Genomic DNA, 13,166 nt, shown 5'->3' on the forward strand with positions numbered 1-13,166 from the left:
GTGAATAGACCATTGGCTTTCTGTGGTTAGTCTTTCTGCAATTCTAGTATAGAAAGCAGACTTGCTTCTGGGGATGGCAAAGGGAATTAATGGGTTTCTTTCCTGAGCTAGTTGCTGCAGATTGTGGGTCAGTTCTATTTTTATGTATGATCTGGCCATTGTCCACTGTACATTCAGTCTCTCACTTGGACATAGCCTCTAGTAGGTCTCAGTGTACTGTGTTGTAATTGATAACTCATTCGCATCAGGTAGTAGAACACAAGGACCACATTCTCTTTGCCTATTGCCCAAGTAAGTATATTCAGAGAAGTGCTACAGATGGTAAGTTCTGCCACAGTTCTGGGGTGAGAAATTACTTCCCAGACTGGAAACCTTCATTCCCCCTTGGCAGTTCTGGAGGCTGAGCAGTTCAACGTTGAAATTCCAACAGGTCTGAAGTCTGGTAAGAGCAGCTCTTTCTGCTTCTGAGATGGGGCCCTGTTGTGGTAGCCTCCAGAGAAGGACTGCTGTATCCAAACCCAATGGTGGGAGGGCAAAGGACATTTTTGAGTTTATCTTAAGGAAATTATTGAATGACTAAAGCAAAGATGGCTGCGTAAGATTTGAAAACTGTGCTGTGGTTTGGATGTTGTTTGAGTGTGTTCCCCAAGGTTGATGTGCTGGAAGCTTGGTCTCCAGTGGTGTATTCTTGAGGCTGGAAAGTTAGGAGGGGGGTTCCTGGGAGGTGATCACTTCATGGGGCCACTGCTCCGGGGAAGAATCAGTGCTGGTGCCCCATGCTTGAGGCCCCTTCTGCACGTGGCTCCCTTTTCTGCTCCTCTGCTATGTGGTAACACAGTCACAGCAGAGGACAGACAGATGAGGGCCCCTGATCTGGATCTTTCATTCCCTAGAGCACCTCTGTTCTATTGAAAGCTTCAGGTATTTTGTTGCAGCATTAGAAAAGGGACAAGCCACTGAGTAATAGGTGGGTCAGACATAGCAGTGATGGGGTAAGGAAGGTGGGAGGAGGGCTACTGAGTCACTCTTGGCATCCCCATCTGGGCAGCTGGGCATGTGGCAGGGCCATCCTGGCACCAGGTGCAGCAGTTTGGGGGCAGGTGGTGGTTGGTCTCTGAGCACCGGGAGCAGGTGTCTGGGAAGATCTCCAGTTTGATGAGATGTGTGGGTCTGGGCGCAGCAGGCATTTCAAGGCATTGTATGTGGTCCGGGTTGAAGCCAAGGTAGGGGATGGGGTGGCCTTGTGGAAGCACTGGGAACGGTGAGCCATTGGCGGGGGCTGGCCAAGAAGGAGCAAGGTGATTGTCTGTCTTGCTTGTGGAGTTGACACCTCTGACCCAGTCCTGTTTGTTGCCCGCCAGGCCTGGGAACACTCTGTGGGCATCATCTGCTTCCCCAGTCTCCAAAGGTTGGCAGAAGATGTTTCCAACCAGCTTGCCCAACAAATCCAGAGGGTCCTGGCCGGGAAGCCTGCAGGTGAGATAGCGGTCTGCGGGAATGAATGCAGGCTGCAGGCAGAACCCTCCTGACCTGTGCCTTGGGCTCAGCCTCCTTCCGCAGCCAGGCAGTGCCCACAGCAGGGCCAGACCCAGTCTGCCTCTGAGGTCTTCCAGACAGAGGGAAAAGCGGGGGAAGGGGGAAGGTGCTCTTGGGGCACAGACACACGCAGTCATACTGCACACACTGCACACGCAGGCACACAGGTGCACACAGTCACACTGCACATTGCACATATAGAGGCAGGTACAGTGCCACTGAGCTGCATCCCAGGCCCTCACACTGCACATATATAGACAGTGAACACAGACACAAGCAGGCACACGGATGTGAGCTACACCTACACATGATAGTGTGCACACAGCCATAGAAGCACACATAGGTCAAGTGTACTCAGTACACACAGACACACAATCACACAGAGATACTACACACATGTGATTCACGCAGACAGTCTTACACAAAGACAGGGACACATAGAGACACACAGTGCCACACACACGGGCAGGTTTCATGCAGACAGACACACAGGACAGGGCCTCCGCCAAGAGCTCGGCCTGATAAAGATACAGGGGCCTGAGTGCACCTCTTTGGCAGAGTCTGTGACCTGCACACTTTTGCTCCTGTGACCGGGCAAAGTGTGTGTGGCTGTGGGCTGAGGGGCAGGAGGAGCCTGAGCACAAAGCACACTACGGGTCCCTGTCCGGAGATGCAGGGATGGTAATGAGGCTCCACAGTGGGGAGCGAGTTCTCACTCTCTGGGCATGGACACCCTAGTGGCCACTAGGCTGCGCTGGTTGGTGGCAGGATGCAGCCTGTCCTCCAGGCAGACTCGTCAGCTGCCTGTGTGTTGGTGGAGATGCGGGTGCCCCAGGATGTGCAAACAGCAGTCAGGGCCCTCTGCAGGGGCAGGAGTAGGTCCCGTGTGAGGGGCAGAGGGGAGGCCCAGGTGGAAGGAGCTGGGGTGCACAAGTCCCTGCACCCCAGCTACTTGCTGTCTTCCAGAGCAAGCACGGGTGGCAGCTGGGCAGTTGCTGAGGTGGAGAGGGGACATGGATCAGGACGGCCACCTGCTCCTGAAGTCGGTATATGTGCTCACTGGGACAGACGCGGTGAGTTCACTAGCCTCTGCTGGGTGCCTCTGGTGTACAGAGGGCTCTGACACAGCAGGTGGCATGTCCCCAAGTGTCTTCCTTTTCTCCAATCTGATCACTTCTCTGCTCTTCTCTCTGCCATGGAACACAGACTTCAGGGTCTGAAATTCAGGTTTGAATCCTGCTTTCCCTTTGACAAGATTTTACCTCTCTGCTACTAGGCTGTGTCTCCAACTATAGAATCAGAAGCAATCATACCTCTCTTGTAGGTCCAGTACGCAGAGTGAAGGGCTGATGTTTATTATTTCCTGCCTGTGGGGCAGGGCCGATGCATCCTACACATGGTGCCAGTCAGAGACCTCCCACCCCTGCAGCCCTGAGTCTGACTGTGGCAATGCCACAGTAGTGACAAGAAAACACCTTGTGGGTGTCAGCCCCCCTCTGACTCAGAGCCTCTCTGAACCTTTGCTCTTCTTTTGCTTCCTAACAAACCCACAGGCTGGCCCACAACTGCCCACTTTGGCCCTGATCCTGGGGCGACAGCCCTGCAAATGGAAAGGGGAAAATGGCCCTTCATAGCTATAGCCTCCAGCAGAAATGGCCAAGACTCCATGCAGAGAAGACCTAGAAACCTCTGCATAGCATGGGAGTGGGTGGTAAACTGCACGGGCACAAATGGGTTCAGAGCCGTGAAGCCTCGAAACAGTGCACACCTATGGTCTGAGGGTGGAGCCAAAGCCAGATCTTCAGTATGGATTGGGGAAGGACCTCTGGCCATTCCTCAGGTTGGCCAACCAGAACCACCACTGGGTGGGCACCACCAGTGGCCTGAGAACCAGGACTTGTCAGCCCCGGAAGTCCTCTCCGCAGTTTGAGTGGGGACAAATCCACATGATGGCTTGCTGTACACTGGAGCAAGTGGCCCTGAAGCAGGAAAGGAAGGAAGAGCAGCTGCCCTAAAGCCTGGGGAGGCTGGGGAGACTGGGGATGGCTGCAGAATCACATCCAGCCAGGTGGACGTCACCTTCCATGGGATCCTTTGGGGTGGGTCCCCAGCTGTGTGCCAGCTGTGTTACATCCTGATTCCAGGGAAAGGAGGCCCAGGAAGCTCCATCTCCACTGCCCTGCTGTTCTTGTGGCCTCTGCTGGTGGCCCCAGGCTGCTGCATGGCACTTTCACTGGTCCACTTTGGTCTTGGCAAAGGCTGGGATCCAGGCCAGAGAGTGGGTGCCTTGCAGCCACGCCCTGTTGTTCACCCACCTGTTACCAATCTCAGTGGCAGTGATTTGTTAGGAAGCCTCTGTGATCTCTTATCCCCTCTCTCTCCCCCTTCTCTGTTTTCTTTCTGTTTGTGTTCTTTCCTTCTTTCCTCCCTCTCCTCCTCCATGTACCTTGTAAGAGAGCTCACCTTACTGAGCACACAGTAAGCACTTTATATAAACATCACCTTCACAGTCACTGAGGTGGGACCCATGGTTGACTGCGTTTTGCATTTGAAGAGATGGTGCTCAGAGAGAAATGATGTCCCCACAGCCCTCACAAAGCGGGCAGGAAGCAGGGCCAGCTCACATGTGCTTTTCCCTTGCAGAAGACACTGAGCAGAGTGGCTGAGTCTGGACTCCCGGCCCTACTCCTCCAATGCCTGTACCTCTTCTTCGTCTTTCCTGTGGACAAGGACGAGCTCTTAGAGAGTGACCTTCAAGGGCAGAGGATGTTTGTGCAGGTGAGAGATACAGGCCCTCTCACCCCAGGCCACAACCTGGCTGCTGGAGCAGACTGTCAGGGGCTGCTGGGAGACTTGACTCTCAGCCCCGATTGTCCCCTTTAAGCACCACATGGCATCGCTGTATCAACATCCCTGCCTCCTCCTGCAGTCTGCACTCAGGTCCTCACTCTCTGGCTCCTGGAAACCCCTCTCTCTGGACCTTTCCCCTCTGAGAACACACATAAGCCCAACTCATAGAACAGGAGCCACGAAGCACCTGGTGGTAGGGACACATTCTCAGAAAGACACTGTTAAGTTTGGGAACTTTGACGTTGAACGCTGCAGAGTGTCCGCCCAAACCTACATTGTACTGGTCACTATGCAGCTGGCCTCTTGCTACAATCCAGAGGCACAGCAAACATGAGTCCTGTTTTATGATAAATTATTTTTTAATAAGTGGAAGGAGTGCACTCCAAACTGCCTTGTGTGGGCCACACTGAGCCAATAGCAATTGTCTTAGGCCACATATAAAATATATAATATAGTTCACATATATATATGAAACAAAACTTCTCTTTTAGAAATATTTTTTATTATGACTTTTGCATGTCTGTCCCGCAGGCCACATGTTGGACTTGCCTGCTTCTGAAACAATGAGAAGTATAGCACAGTAAGTGGAGAAGCCCACAGCATAGCTGTTCGTAATCATTACTGAGTATTTAGGTACTGTATAAAATTGTATGTGCTGGGCTCATACAACTGGCAGCCAAGTGTGTCTGCTCACACCAGGGCTGTCACAAACATGTAGGTAGCATGTATGCTAGGACATTATCATGGCAACAGCCATGGCGTCCCTAGGCTTCAGGAATGTTTCACCGCCGCTGTGATGTCTGGGGTCAGTGTGATATATGTCTGCCATCTCATTATGTGCACCATTCCTGTACACCAGCCCTGCCCACGGGTTCCACTAGGCCCCCTGCAAGGCCCTCTGCTGTCATAGGATGTGTGTGTGTTGTCACCCTCAATCCATGCAGACTAAGGTGTGGTGGGTAGGTGTGGAGTTGTAGTTGCTGGGGACATAGGATGGTCACACTTTTCACTGCGATGTCACCTTTTTCCTTCTCTGAGAAGACAATTCTGGCTGCCTAGCATCAGGGGAACTCCCTCTTCTCATCTCCTCTGTCTCTTCTCTGTCAAGTACTTTATTTTTTTGTTGTTGTTTTTTGGTACCAGGGATCAAACTTGCGTCTTTGTGCTTGTGCAGCAGGTGGTGAAACCACTGAGCTAAATCCCCGGCCCTCCTGCCTCTTCTCTGTTGTCTGCTTTTTCTGCTGCTGAGTTGCTGTGTCCTCCAGCTGCTCCTCCTGCTTCTCTGTTCCCCAGGGCGAGGGAGCAGGGGACCCTGTGGTGTCCCATCACTGCGTGACCATGGCTGCATCCCACAGGGGCTTCCATCCAAACGTTGCACAAAAAGACCATGCAGCTCTGTGTCAGACACAGCAGGCACAGAGTCCTGACTTGCATGGGTAACTGAAAAGTGGGGATGTCAAGTGAGGGACAGCAGTCCACGAAGACATGTGTAGCTACCCATTTTATAAGTGCTCTGAAGGGACAGTCAGAAGCACTCTGGGAGATGTTGGTGGGGAACAATTTACATTAGAGAACATGGCATGAGGTGTTCTGAGGACATGGCATTAACCAGAGGGCAGAAGGTGACAGGGACTCCAGGGTAGCCTGGCCCAGATGTGGTAGAGGGAGCAGAGAGGAGAGGGAAGCCAGCAGAGAAATGGTCATCCAAGCTCAAGGTGAGATCAAGGATACGTGGCCACATCAACCTGCAAGGGAGGTCCAGAGATGGGCTCAGAGGCCTGGCTGCACAGCTGTCCAGCTTCTGCTCCATCAACACACTAGAGGGGACAATGTGTTCATTCTGTGGAAGGAGCTTGTGACAGTTGTGACAGTTGTCAAGCTGGAAGGAGGTCCTGTTGGATCACTGAGAGTCCAAGGGTGAGCTGCACTTGTAAAGGGAGAGAGGACACAGGGCTGGTGCAGGAGGGACCCTGCGGTTGATGCCGGGGCCGTTGGATTGTACCCCAAGTGAGTTGGAAGGTATTGGAAGTCCCTCTGCTGGCCATGGGGAGACCAGACTGGTGGGGGCAACTGTGATCTCAGGGAGTAGTCAAGCTGGAGTGCCAATCAAGAATTCAGGAGCACCTCTCTTTCTGAACAGCATCGGGTCCTGTGAACTCTATACCTGAGTTGCTGATGGCATTTTTCTGTGTTGCCATATGAAGACACCAAAGCCACATCATCCCTCCCTGTTGTTTGCTGTTTTGCGTCCCACAGTTTCAGTTATCTGCAATCAGCCTGTGTTTAAAAATATTAGATAAAAAACTCTGGAAATGAACAATTCCTAAGTTAAAAAAATTTTTATTGTAGTATATTGTTGTAATTGCCCTAGCTCATTATTATTGCTGTTGTCAATCCCTTACTGTGCCTACGTTATAAATTGAACTTTTTCATAGGTAGGCACATATAGGAAAAAGTGCAGCATAGTGGGCCCTCAGTGTCCCCAGGTCCAGGATTTCCCATAGATAACAAAATCTGTGAATGTTCAAGTCTCTTACATAAAATTTGCATATAACCTATGCTCATTTCTCTATACCTTAAATCATCTCTTGATGACTTATAATACCCAATGCAATGAAGGTACTACATCAATAGCTGGTTGCTATGTTGTATTCTTTAGGGAATAATGACAAGAAAAAAGTTTGTACATTTTCAGTATAGTTGCAATATTTTCCACCTTTGTCAGTTGAGCACACAGGAATAGAGGAGGGCTGTATCCATAGGGTTTGGGGCTATACAGGGCTTCAAGCATCTGGACAATGACTTGGGATGTATCCCTGCAGATAAGGGGACAGCTGTGTCCTGATATGGAGAGCATAGGAATTGTCTGTGAGGATTATGGGTGCAGATGTAAGCCACACCTCTACTCTTCCTTCCCAGTGGGCCCTGTTGACCCTGGGGATGGGGACTGTGCTCACAGTCAGGTCCTTGTTTCTGAGACACATCCACCAATGCTCCAGAGAAGTGGAGAAAGATCCATCTGAGGAGGATCTGCTTTCTAACCAGAGCTCCTTGGTCTTCTTCCTCTACCTTCTCCTCAGATGTTGCTGAACCTGTGCAGTGAGCCTCAGGGTCTGGAGGGCCTCCTCTTGGGGAGCGAGCTCCAGTCTCTGCTCATTGCCACCACCTGTCTCCGGGAGCACAGCTGTCGCTTCTGGAGAGAGCCGACCTTTTGTGTGCTGAGGGCCATCTCCAGGGTGCAGAGCCCCAGCATCATCCAGTACCTGCAGGGTAGGTCCTGGAGGCTAGGGGCAGGCCTTGAACTCTTGGAGCAAAGCTGAGAGCCTACTTTCTGCAACAACAGCCTTGCATGTACTAGAAGCTCAATAGAGATCTCTGGGGCTATGTAAGAGAAGCACTGTGCCCAGGAGGGTGGTCAGCATTGTGTAGCCCCTTGAGGAGGGCTTCTGTGGCACATGCTGATGCTCTGTTGGAGCAGGGAAAGGGGGACCCGTGTGCCATGCATGCACTGTCCAACACACTGTCTGTACCCAGAACTTCCTTCCGGAAAGGGTGGTTTGGGTGGGCCTGTGGGATGAGGAGGAGGTCAAGGCATCCCCTGGGGTGGCTTGTGCAGCTCTCAGAAGAGGCCCTACTTAGTAGAAAGTCTTGGAAAACAAGGGTTCTGCACAAAGCAGAGTCTAATAGCACCCCCTCTTCTGACCTGGTTCTTCCCTTGGCTTTCTGCTTGGGGACTGGTACATTCCATGTCCAGCCCTGCATGCTCTTCTACTTGACCCACGCTTCTCAGCCTCAATCCCCTGGCACCCTCTCCCACTTCCTCCCCTTCCCCTTCCTCTCCCCCACCTTCTTCCTCCTCCTCACCTGTGTCTTTCCTTCCCTGCACTGGGAGCCAGCCCTGCTTCTCCATGTCCTCTACCATACTATGGCTTGTGTCCCTCATTGTGTGACTTGGGACCTGGCCTCTCTTGCCTGGAAAGAGGGCCTAGAGGTTGTCCCCACTCCTGTGTCACCTGCCAGTCTACAGATCATGGCTATTCTCCTGACTCTCCGGATGCCACCTCCCAGGCGAGCCTTTTCTGACAGGAGCAGCAGCAGACATGGGGACTCCTTCCTGGAAGAGGAGGTGGTGGCAGGAGGGAAGATGGAAGAGCAGGGTTGCCTGGGATCAACAGGGCTATGCTTTCCTCGCAGCTGCAGACTGCATGCGGCTGTCTGTCCAGAACCTCTCCAGGCTGGTGGACACTCTCCCAGCCCCTGAGGTGAGCCAGGCTGTGAGCCTGGTGCTGAGCTTTGTGAAGGACTCCTACCCAATCTCCTCGGCCTTGTTTCTGGAGTTTGAGAACGGAGAGGGATACCCTCTGCTGCTCAAGGTGCTCCTGCGGTAAGTGGCTCTCCCTGGAGGGAACAGGCCACCCCAGACAAGGTCTCCAGAAACATTGGGGTGCCATGTGTCTCCAAGTGCATGTCTTCTGAAATGCAAAGCCCCCTTGAGAATGGCCAGAGGGACCCCTTGCTGCAAAGGCAACGGAGCATGCAGATGGGGTACAGACTACTCCCTCCCAGGGTCCGAAGTAATGACTTTACGCATCTGCATGGTGGCTGGTGCCATCTGCATACTGCTGCCCTACCTTCTACATGTCAGAGCTATGTCTGCAGTGGGGTTTTGAGGGCAGCTATGAGCTCCCAGCCTATGACCCCAGAGGTGCAAATATTGGGAGTGAACACTCCTAGGGGCAGCTCTCAGCCAATGGGTGGTGCGAGCTGATGGGTGAATACCCAGCAAAATTGGCTGGGTTGGGGGCAGTTCTACACTGCCTTGACTTCCCCAGAAGGACTAACGCCAGTGAGGTGGTGAGGTGATGATGCTCCACACGACCTCTCCCTATCTTTTTCTCCGTGATTGGCTCCCCACGAAATCCTCCTCCCTCTTCCAGACTTTGGACTGTGGGAAACACAAAGACTCCATCCACCCGGGGCTAGACTAATCCCTCCACTCTGACTTACTGTGTCACGTGTAGGTTGGGCCCAGACAGCAAGGGATGGAACTCAAAGAAATTCCTCAATGGCCCAGACCCTTCTTCAGAGCTTGGGGAGCTGCTGCAGGGCAAGGCTGCTCATACTTCTTTGAGCTTTGCTTGGCTTCTGGGTGAGGTGCACGTTCAAACTACTATCCACAGACTTCAAGGTGGAGCTAGGCTTGGAGTCTAGAGGGGGTGACTTGAATGGGAAGGATGAATATCCTTGTCCACCAGGATGTGACCAAATGGCAAAACCTTGAGGATCTCCCTCCTAAGGGAACTATGAATAAATGTCCCTCTGGGCACACCACATTCACATTGGTCTGGACCATGACCCACTAGCTGTGGCCACCATGGAGGTTTGCGCCATGGTATTTCCAGAGTGATTCTTTGATTCAATGAATGGTCAATTTCCCAGTTGTCCTGTGGAAGACAGGAGGGGAAACAAGCCTGATCCTGGGAGTGGGGAAGCAGCCACCTGGCATGGTATCTTTCCTTCCTGCCCTACCTGCAGCAACACTGAAGCATTTTTTCTCTTGAAAGGGCCCTTCCGCACCATGTCAGGAGTGGAGCAAGGCAGCCTCCTGCCACTAGGGTCTAAAACCAAGAGTAGTGTCAACCTTCAGACGACCACAAGGAAGTCCTCTGAAGTCCAGTTCTTTCCATGCTGTCTACTATGCTGCTCTTTGGGAATATCAGATCTCTGATTTCAGGGATGCCCCTTTTCTGCTGGTGCCTGAGTACAGATCTTTTGGGGATCCACCAGGAAAAGTGGCTTCCTCTGAAGTGAGGTGCAGGCTCTTGCAGGTTCCTGTGAGCAGTGGCCCCCAGTATTCACCTGGATGTGTGCTAAGACCCCCTCATGGATGCCCCAAACATTCACTGACAGGAAGGAAGTCTATGGACACTATGTTATACATATACATGATAAAATTTAATTTGTAAATTAGGCACAGTAAGAAATTAACAATAAGTAATAATAAAATAATCATATAATAATATAGTATAACAAAAGTTATTTAAACCTTATGAATTGTTTATGTCTGGAATTTTTCAGTTTCATATTTTCAGACTGTAGTTGACCCAAGTGTAATTGGACCCTCAGTGCCAAGACCCAAAACAAGGGACCAATGTGTTCTCATTGTGTGTCTCCAGATCGGAGGCTGAAGTTTGCAAACAGAGTGACCCCTATATGGGGCAAACTCCTGCCTCTGGGGCAACACTTCTCAGCTGGGGACCTCCAGTCTCCCCAGTGTGGCACATCTGCACTGGCCCTGCATTCCTGTGGGGAGCACCATGCACAAAGGTGTCTGCTTTGCTGTCCCTGCAGGTATGACGGGCTGACCCAGGGAGAAGTGGAGCCCCACTTGGAGGAGCTCGTTGGGCTGGTGGTGTGGCTGACCTCCTGTGGGAGCTCAGAGCTGAAGGTGTTCGACAGCATCACTTACCCACAGCTTGAGGGCTTCAAGTTCCACCAGGAGTCTTCTGGTGGGTACTTCTCGTGTGTCTGGGGGACCAGCAGGGTCAGTGCTGTGCCGGGATGGGCAGAGCAGGACTCCCTGGTTCGTTGTGCGCTTGCGTGTGACACAGGGGTGTAATTCTGCTATAACCCCTGGGGAGAAGACTGTGGATCCCAAGTCTCCTTTCTTTCAATTTGTAACTTTCTTCAATGTGTAACTGCAGCTGTGTCCGTGAGGAAGCTCGTTTTGTGAGGACTCAGGAAATACTGCTTACAAAGGCAGAGATTTTCTCAGTTTACGGAGGAGGCCTGTGATGTGACCTCCACCTTGGCTGTGACTTACTCCGAATCATTTGCTTATATAATGGGGACCAATGAATGAATCGGCCACGTAGGCTCAGAGTCAGTGACTTCTCTTCTCAGGACTTTTGATATTGATTGATTGACTGATGAACTCAGTCAGCATGCCACTCTTCCTGTGCAGCTCACACCTGCCTCATGCTGGGTGCCTCCACCCTGTGGACTGCAGGACAAGTGGCTGATGCTCACATCAGACACATCTGTGATGTTGGCAGGTCATTCAGAAAATGCTGATGGAGTGCTGGGGCTCAGAGTGCATTGCACAGGTTGAAATGAAGGCAGGAAATCTGGCCTGGGGAAGACATGGTGGCCTGGAGCAGCTGGATGAGTCCAGGGTAGTGAGGGCTGCTGCACTGTAGAGGCAAGAGGCTGCCAAGCTTCAGGGGAGGTGGAGAGCCTGGACACATGTAGGGGTCAGGCTAGGAAGGGCCGTGGCGGCCTCAGGGAGACACAGGGCATGGAGCCAGTTTCAGACACTTCTCTGGTATCCAAAGCAGAGAGGACTGTCATAGTCACTTTCCTGGTCACTGAGGAAAATACCTGACACCTGCAATGTAAAAGAGGAAAGGTTCATTTGGGCCCACAGTTTAGTTTTCAGCCCATAGTTGGCTGTCTCCAAGGCACGGCAGCATGGCCTAGGAGCATGGTAGAGCAGGGGTGCTCAGGGTATGGTGGATAGGAAGGAGAGAGATCAAGAGAAGAGCCAGGAGGAGATAAACCCTTCCAGGCCATGCCCCCATTGACCATCTCTTCTGACCAGGCCCTCTTCCAAGGAGTAAGTCAGCTGTAAGCCCCCATGATGCAACTGCCTCCCCAAAGCCCACATCTAGATATAAACTATGACAGAGGGCTGGAGGCCAAGAGAGAGAATGACCTTCCATGGGTCAGGAAGGTGAATTCACTGAGAAGCTTGTCTAGAAATGGCTCTGGCTTGCTTGGCTTGGGCTTTGTTAGTGGCATAGTTTGCTGTCTTTCTTTCTTTCTTTCTTTCTTTCTTTCTTTCTTTCTTTCTTTCTTTCTTTCTTTCTTTCTTTCTTTTTTTTTTGCAGTACAGGGGATCAAACTCAGGACCTTGCCCTTGCTAGGCAGGTGCGGTGCCAATGAGCTAAATCCACAGCCCCTGCTCTGTTTCTTTCTTGTTCTCTATTGGAAATTGGTGGGGAGCACTGCATATTTTGATTGGGGTGGCTGCAGTTGGAGTGCTCATCTTGGCAATGCAGCTTGGGCCTTTTTCATATACTAGGTGGCTGGCATTTTTGGACTATGATGGACATGGACTCACAGGAGTTAGAAAATAGGAACTTCAAATGACATGTCATAATGCACATTTCTAGACATATGTACTATGATCAAAATATTTGGTGAATGTCAAAAACTTTTTAAAACAAAAGTTTTATTACAATAAATATCACATTGCTATTAATAAACACTGCTGCTTACTTCACACAAACTTATCCCTTCATCCTTGCTGCTTTCTGAAGCAGTTCTGGGAGTCCTTTTACTTGAATGTCTTCAGTTGCACTGTCATGGCTGCCTCAATGTCATGAATCCATTCAAAACATTTACTTTGCTTGGTCATTTTGACTTTGAGGAAGAGCCAGAGTCACCTAGCACCAGATCCAGTGAATAAGGTGAATAAAGACGCACTGTCATATTTTTATGAGCCCACCTTTCTGTTGAATGGCACTCAGCCACAGCATTCACCGTATTTCTGATCACACATTATAAAGACACTCAGAAAAGAGGACTTCCAGAACTGCTTCAAAAAGTGGCAAGAATGATGGGATAAGTGTGTTGGAAGTGAGGGGGAGTATTTTGGGAGGGATTCATAGCAACGTATCTTACTGTACATTTTTTAAATGTAAGCATTCACCATATATTTTGTTCACTCCTTGCAGGCAGGAGAAATAACTTGTAAAATGACCCTTGTTTTCATCCTC

At 51.1% G+C, this 13,166-nt stretch overlaps 1 protein-coding gene across 4 annotated transcripts in view; it reads left to right on the forward strand.

The window, feature by feature from the left end:
• Wdfy4 (WDFY family member 4) overlaps nucleotides 1–13,166 on the forward strand; it is a 287,946-nt gene that overhangs the window by 35,134 nt on the left and 239,646 nt on the right. For 3 of the 4 annotated variants that reach the window (XM_004874534.4, XM_087210586.1, XM_087210585.1), the window contains exons 3-8: nucleotides 1,362–1,476; nucleotides 2,503–2,609; nucleotides 4,180–4,314; nucleotides 7,467–7,656; nucleotides 8,581–8,770; nucleotides 10,738–10,895. In XM_004874534.4, the coding sequence (XP_004874591.2) occupies nucleotides 1,362–1,476; nucleotides 2,503–2,609; nucleotides 4,180–4,314; nucleotides 7,467–7,656; nucleotides 8,581–8,770; nucleotides 10,738–10,895 (895 nt within the window). The remainder of the gene's footprint in view (nucleotides 1–1,361; nucleotides 1,477–2,502; nucleotides 2,610–4,179; nucleotides 4,315–7,466; nucleotides 7,657–8,580; nucleotides 8,771–10,737; nucleotides 10,896–13,166) is intronic. The other variant, XM_087210587.1, reaches the window with a different exon arrangement.

The sequence above is a fragment of the Heterocephalus glaber genome, unplaced genomic scaffold (assembly GCF_053883595.1).
Source record: "Heterocephalus glaber isolate CG9 unplaced genomic scaffold, H.glaber_assembly_v1.0 deba00001150, whole genome shotgun sequence".
NCBI classification, from domain to species: Eukaryota; Metazoa; Chordata; class Mammalia; order Rodentia; family Bathyergidae; genus Heterocephalus; species Heterocephalus glaber.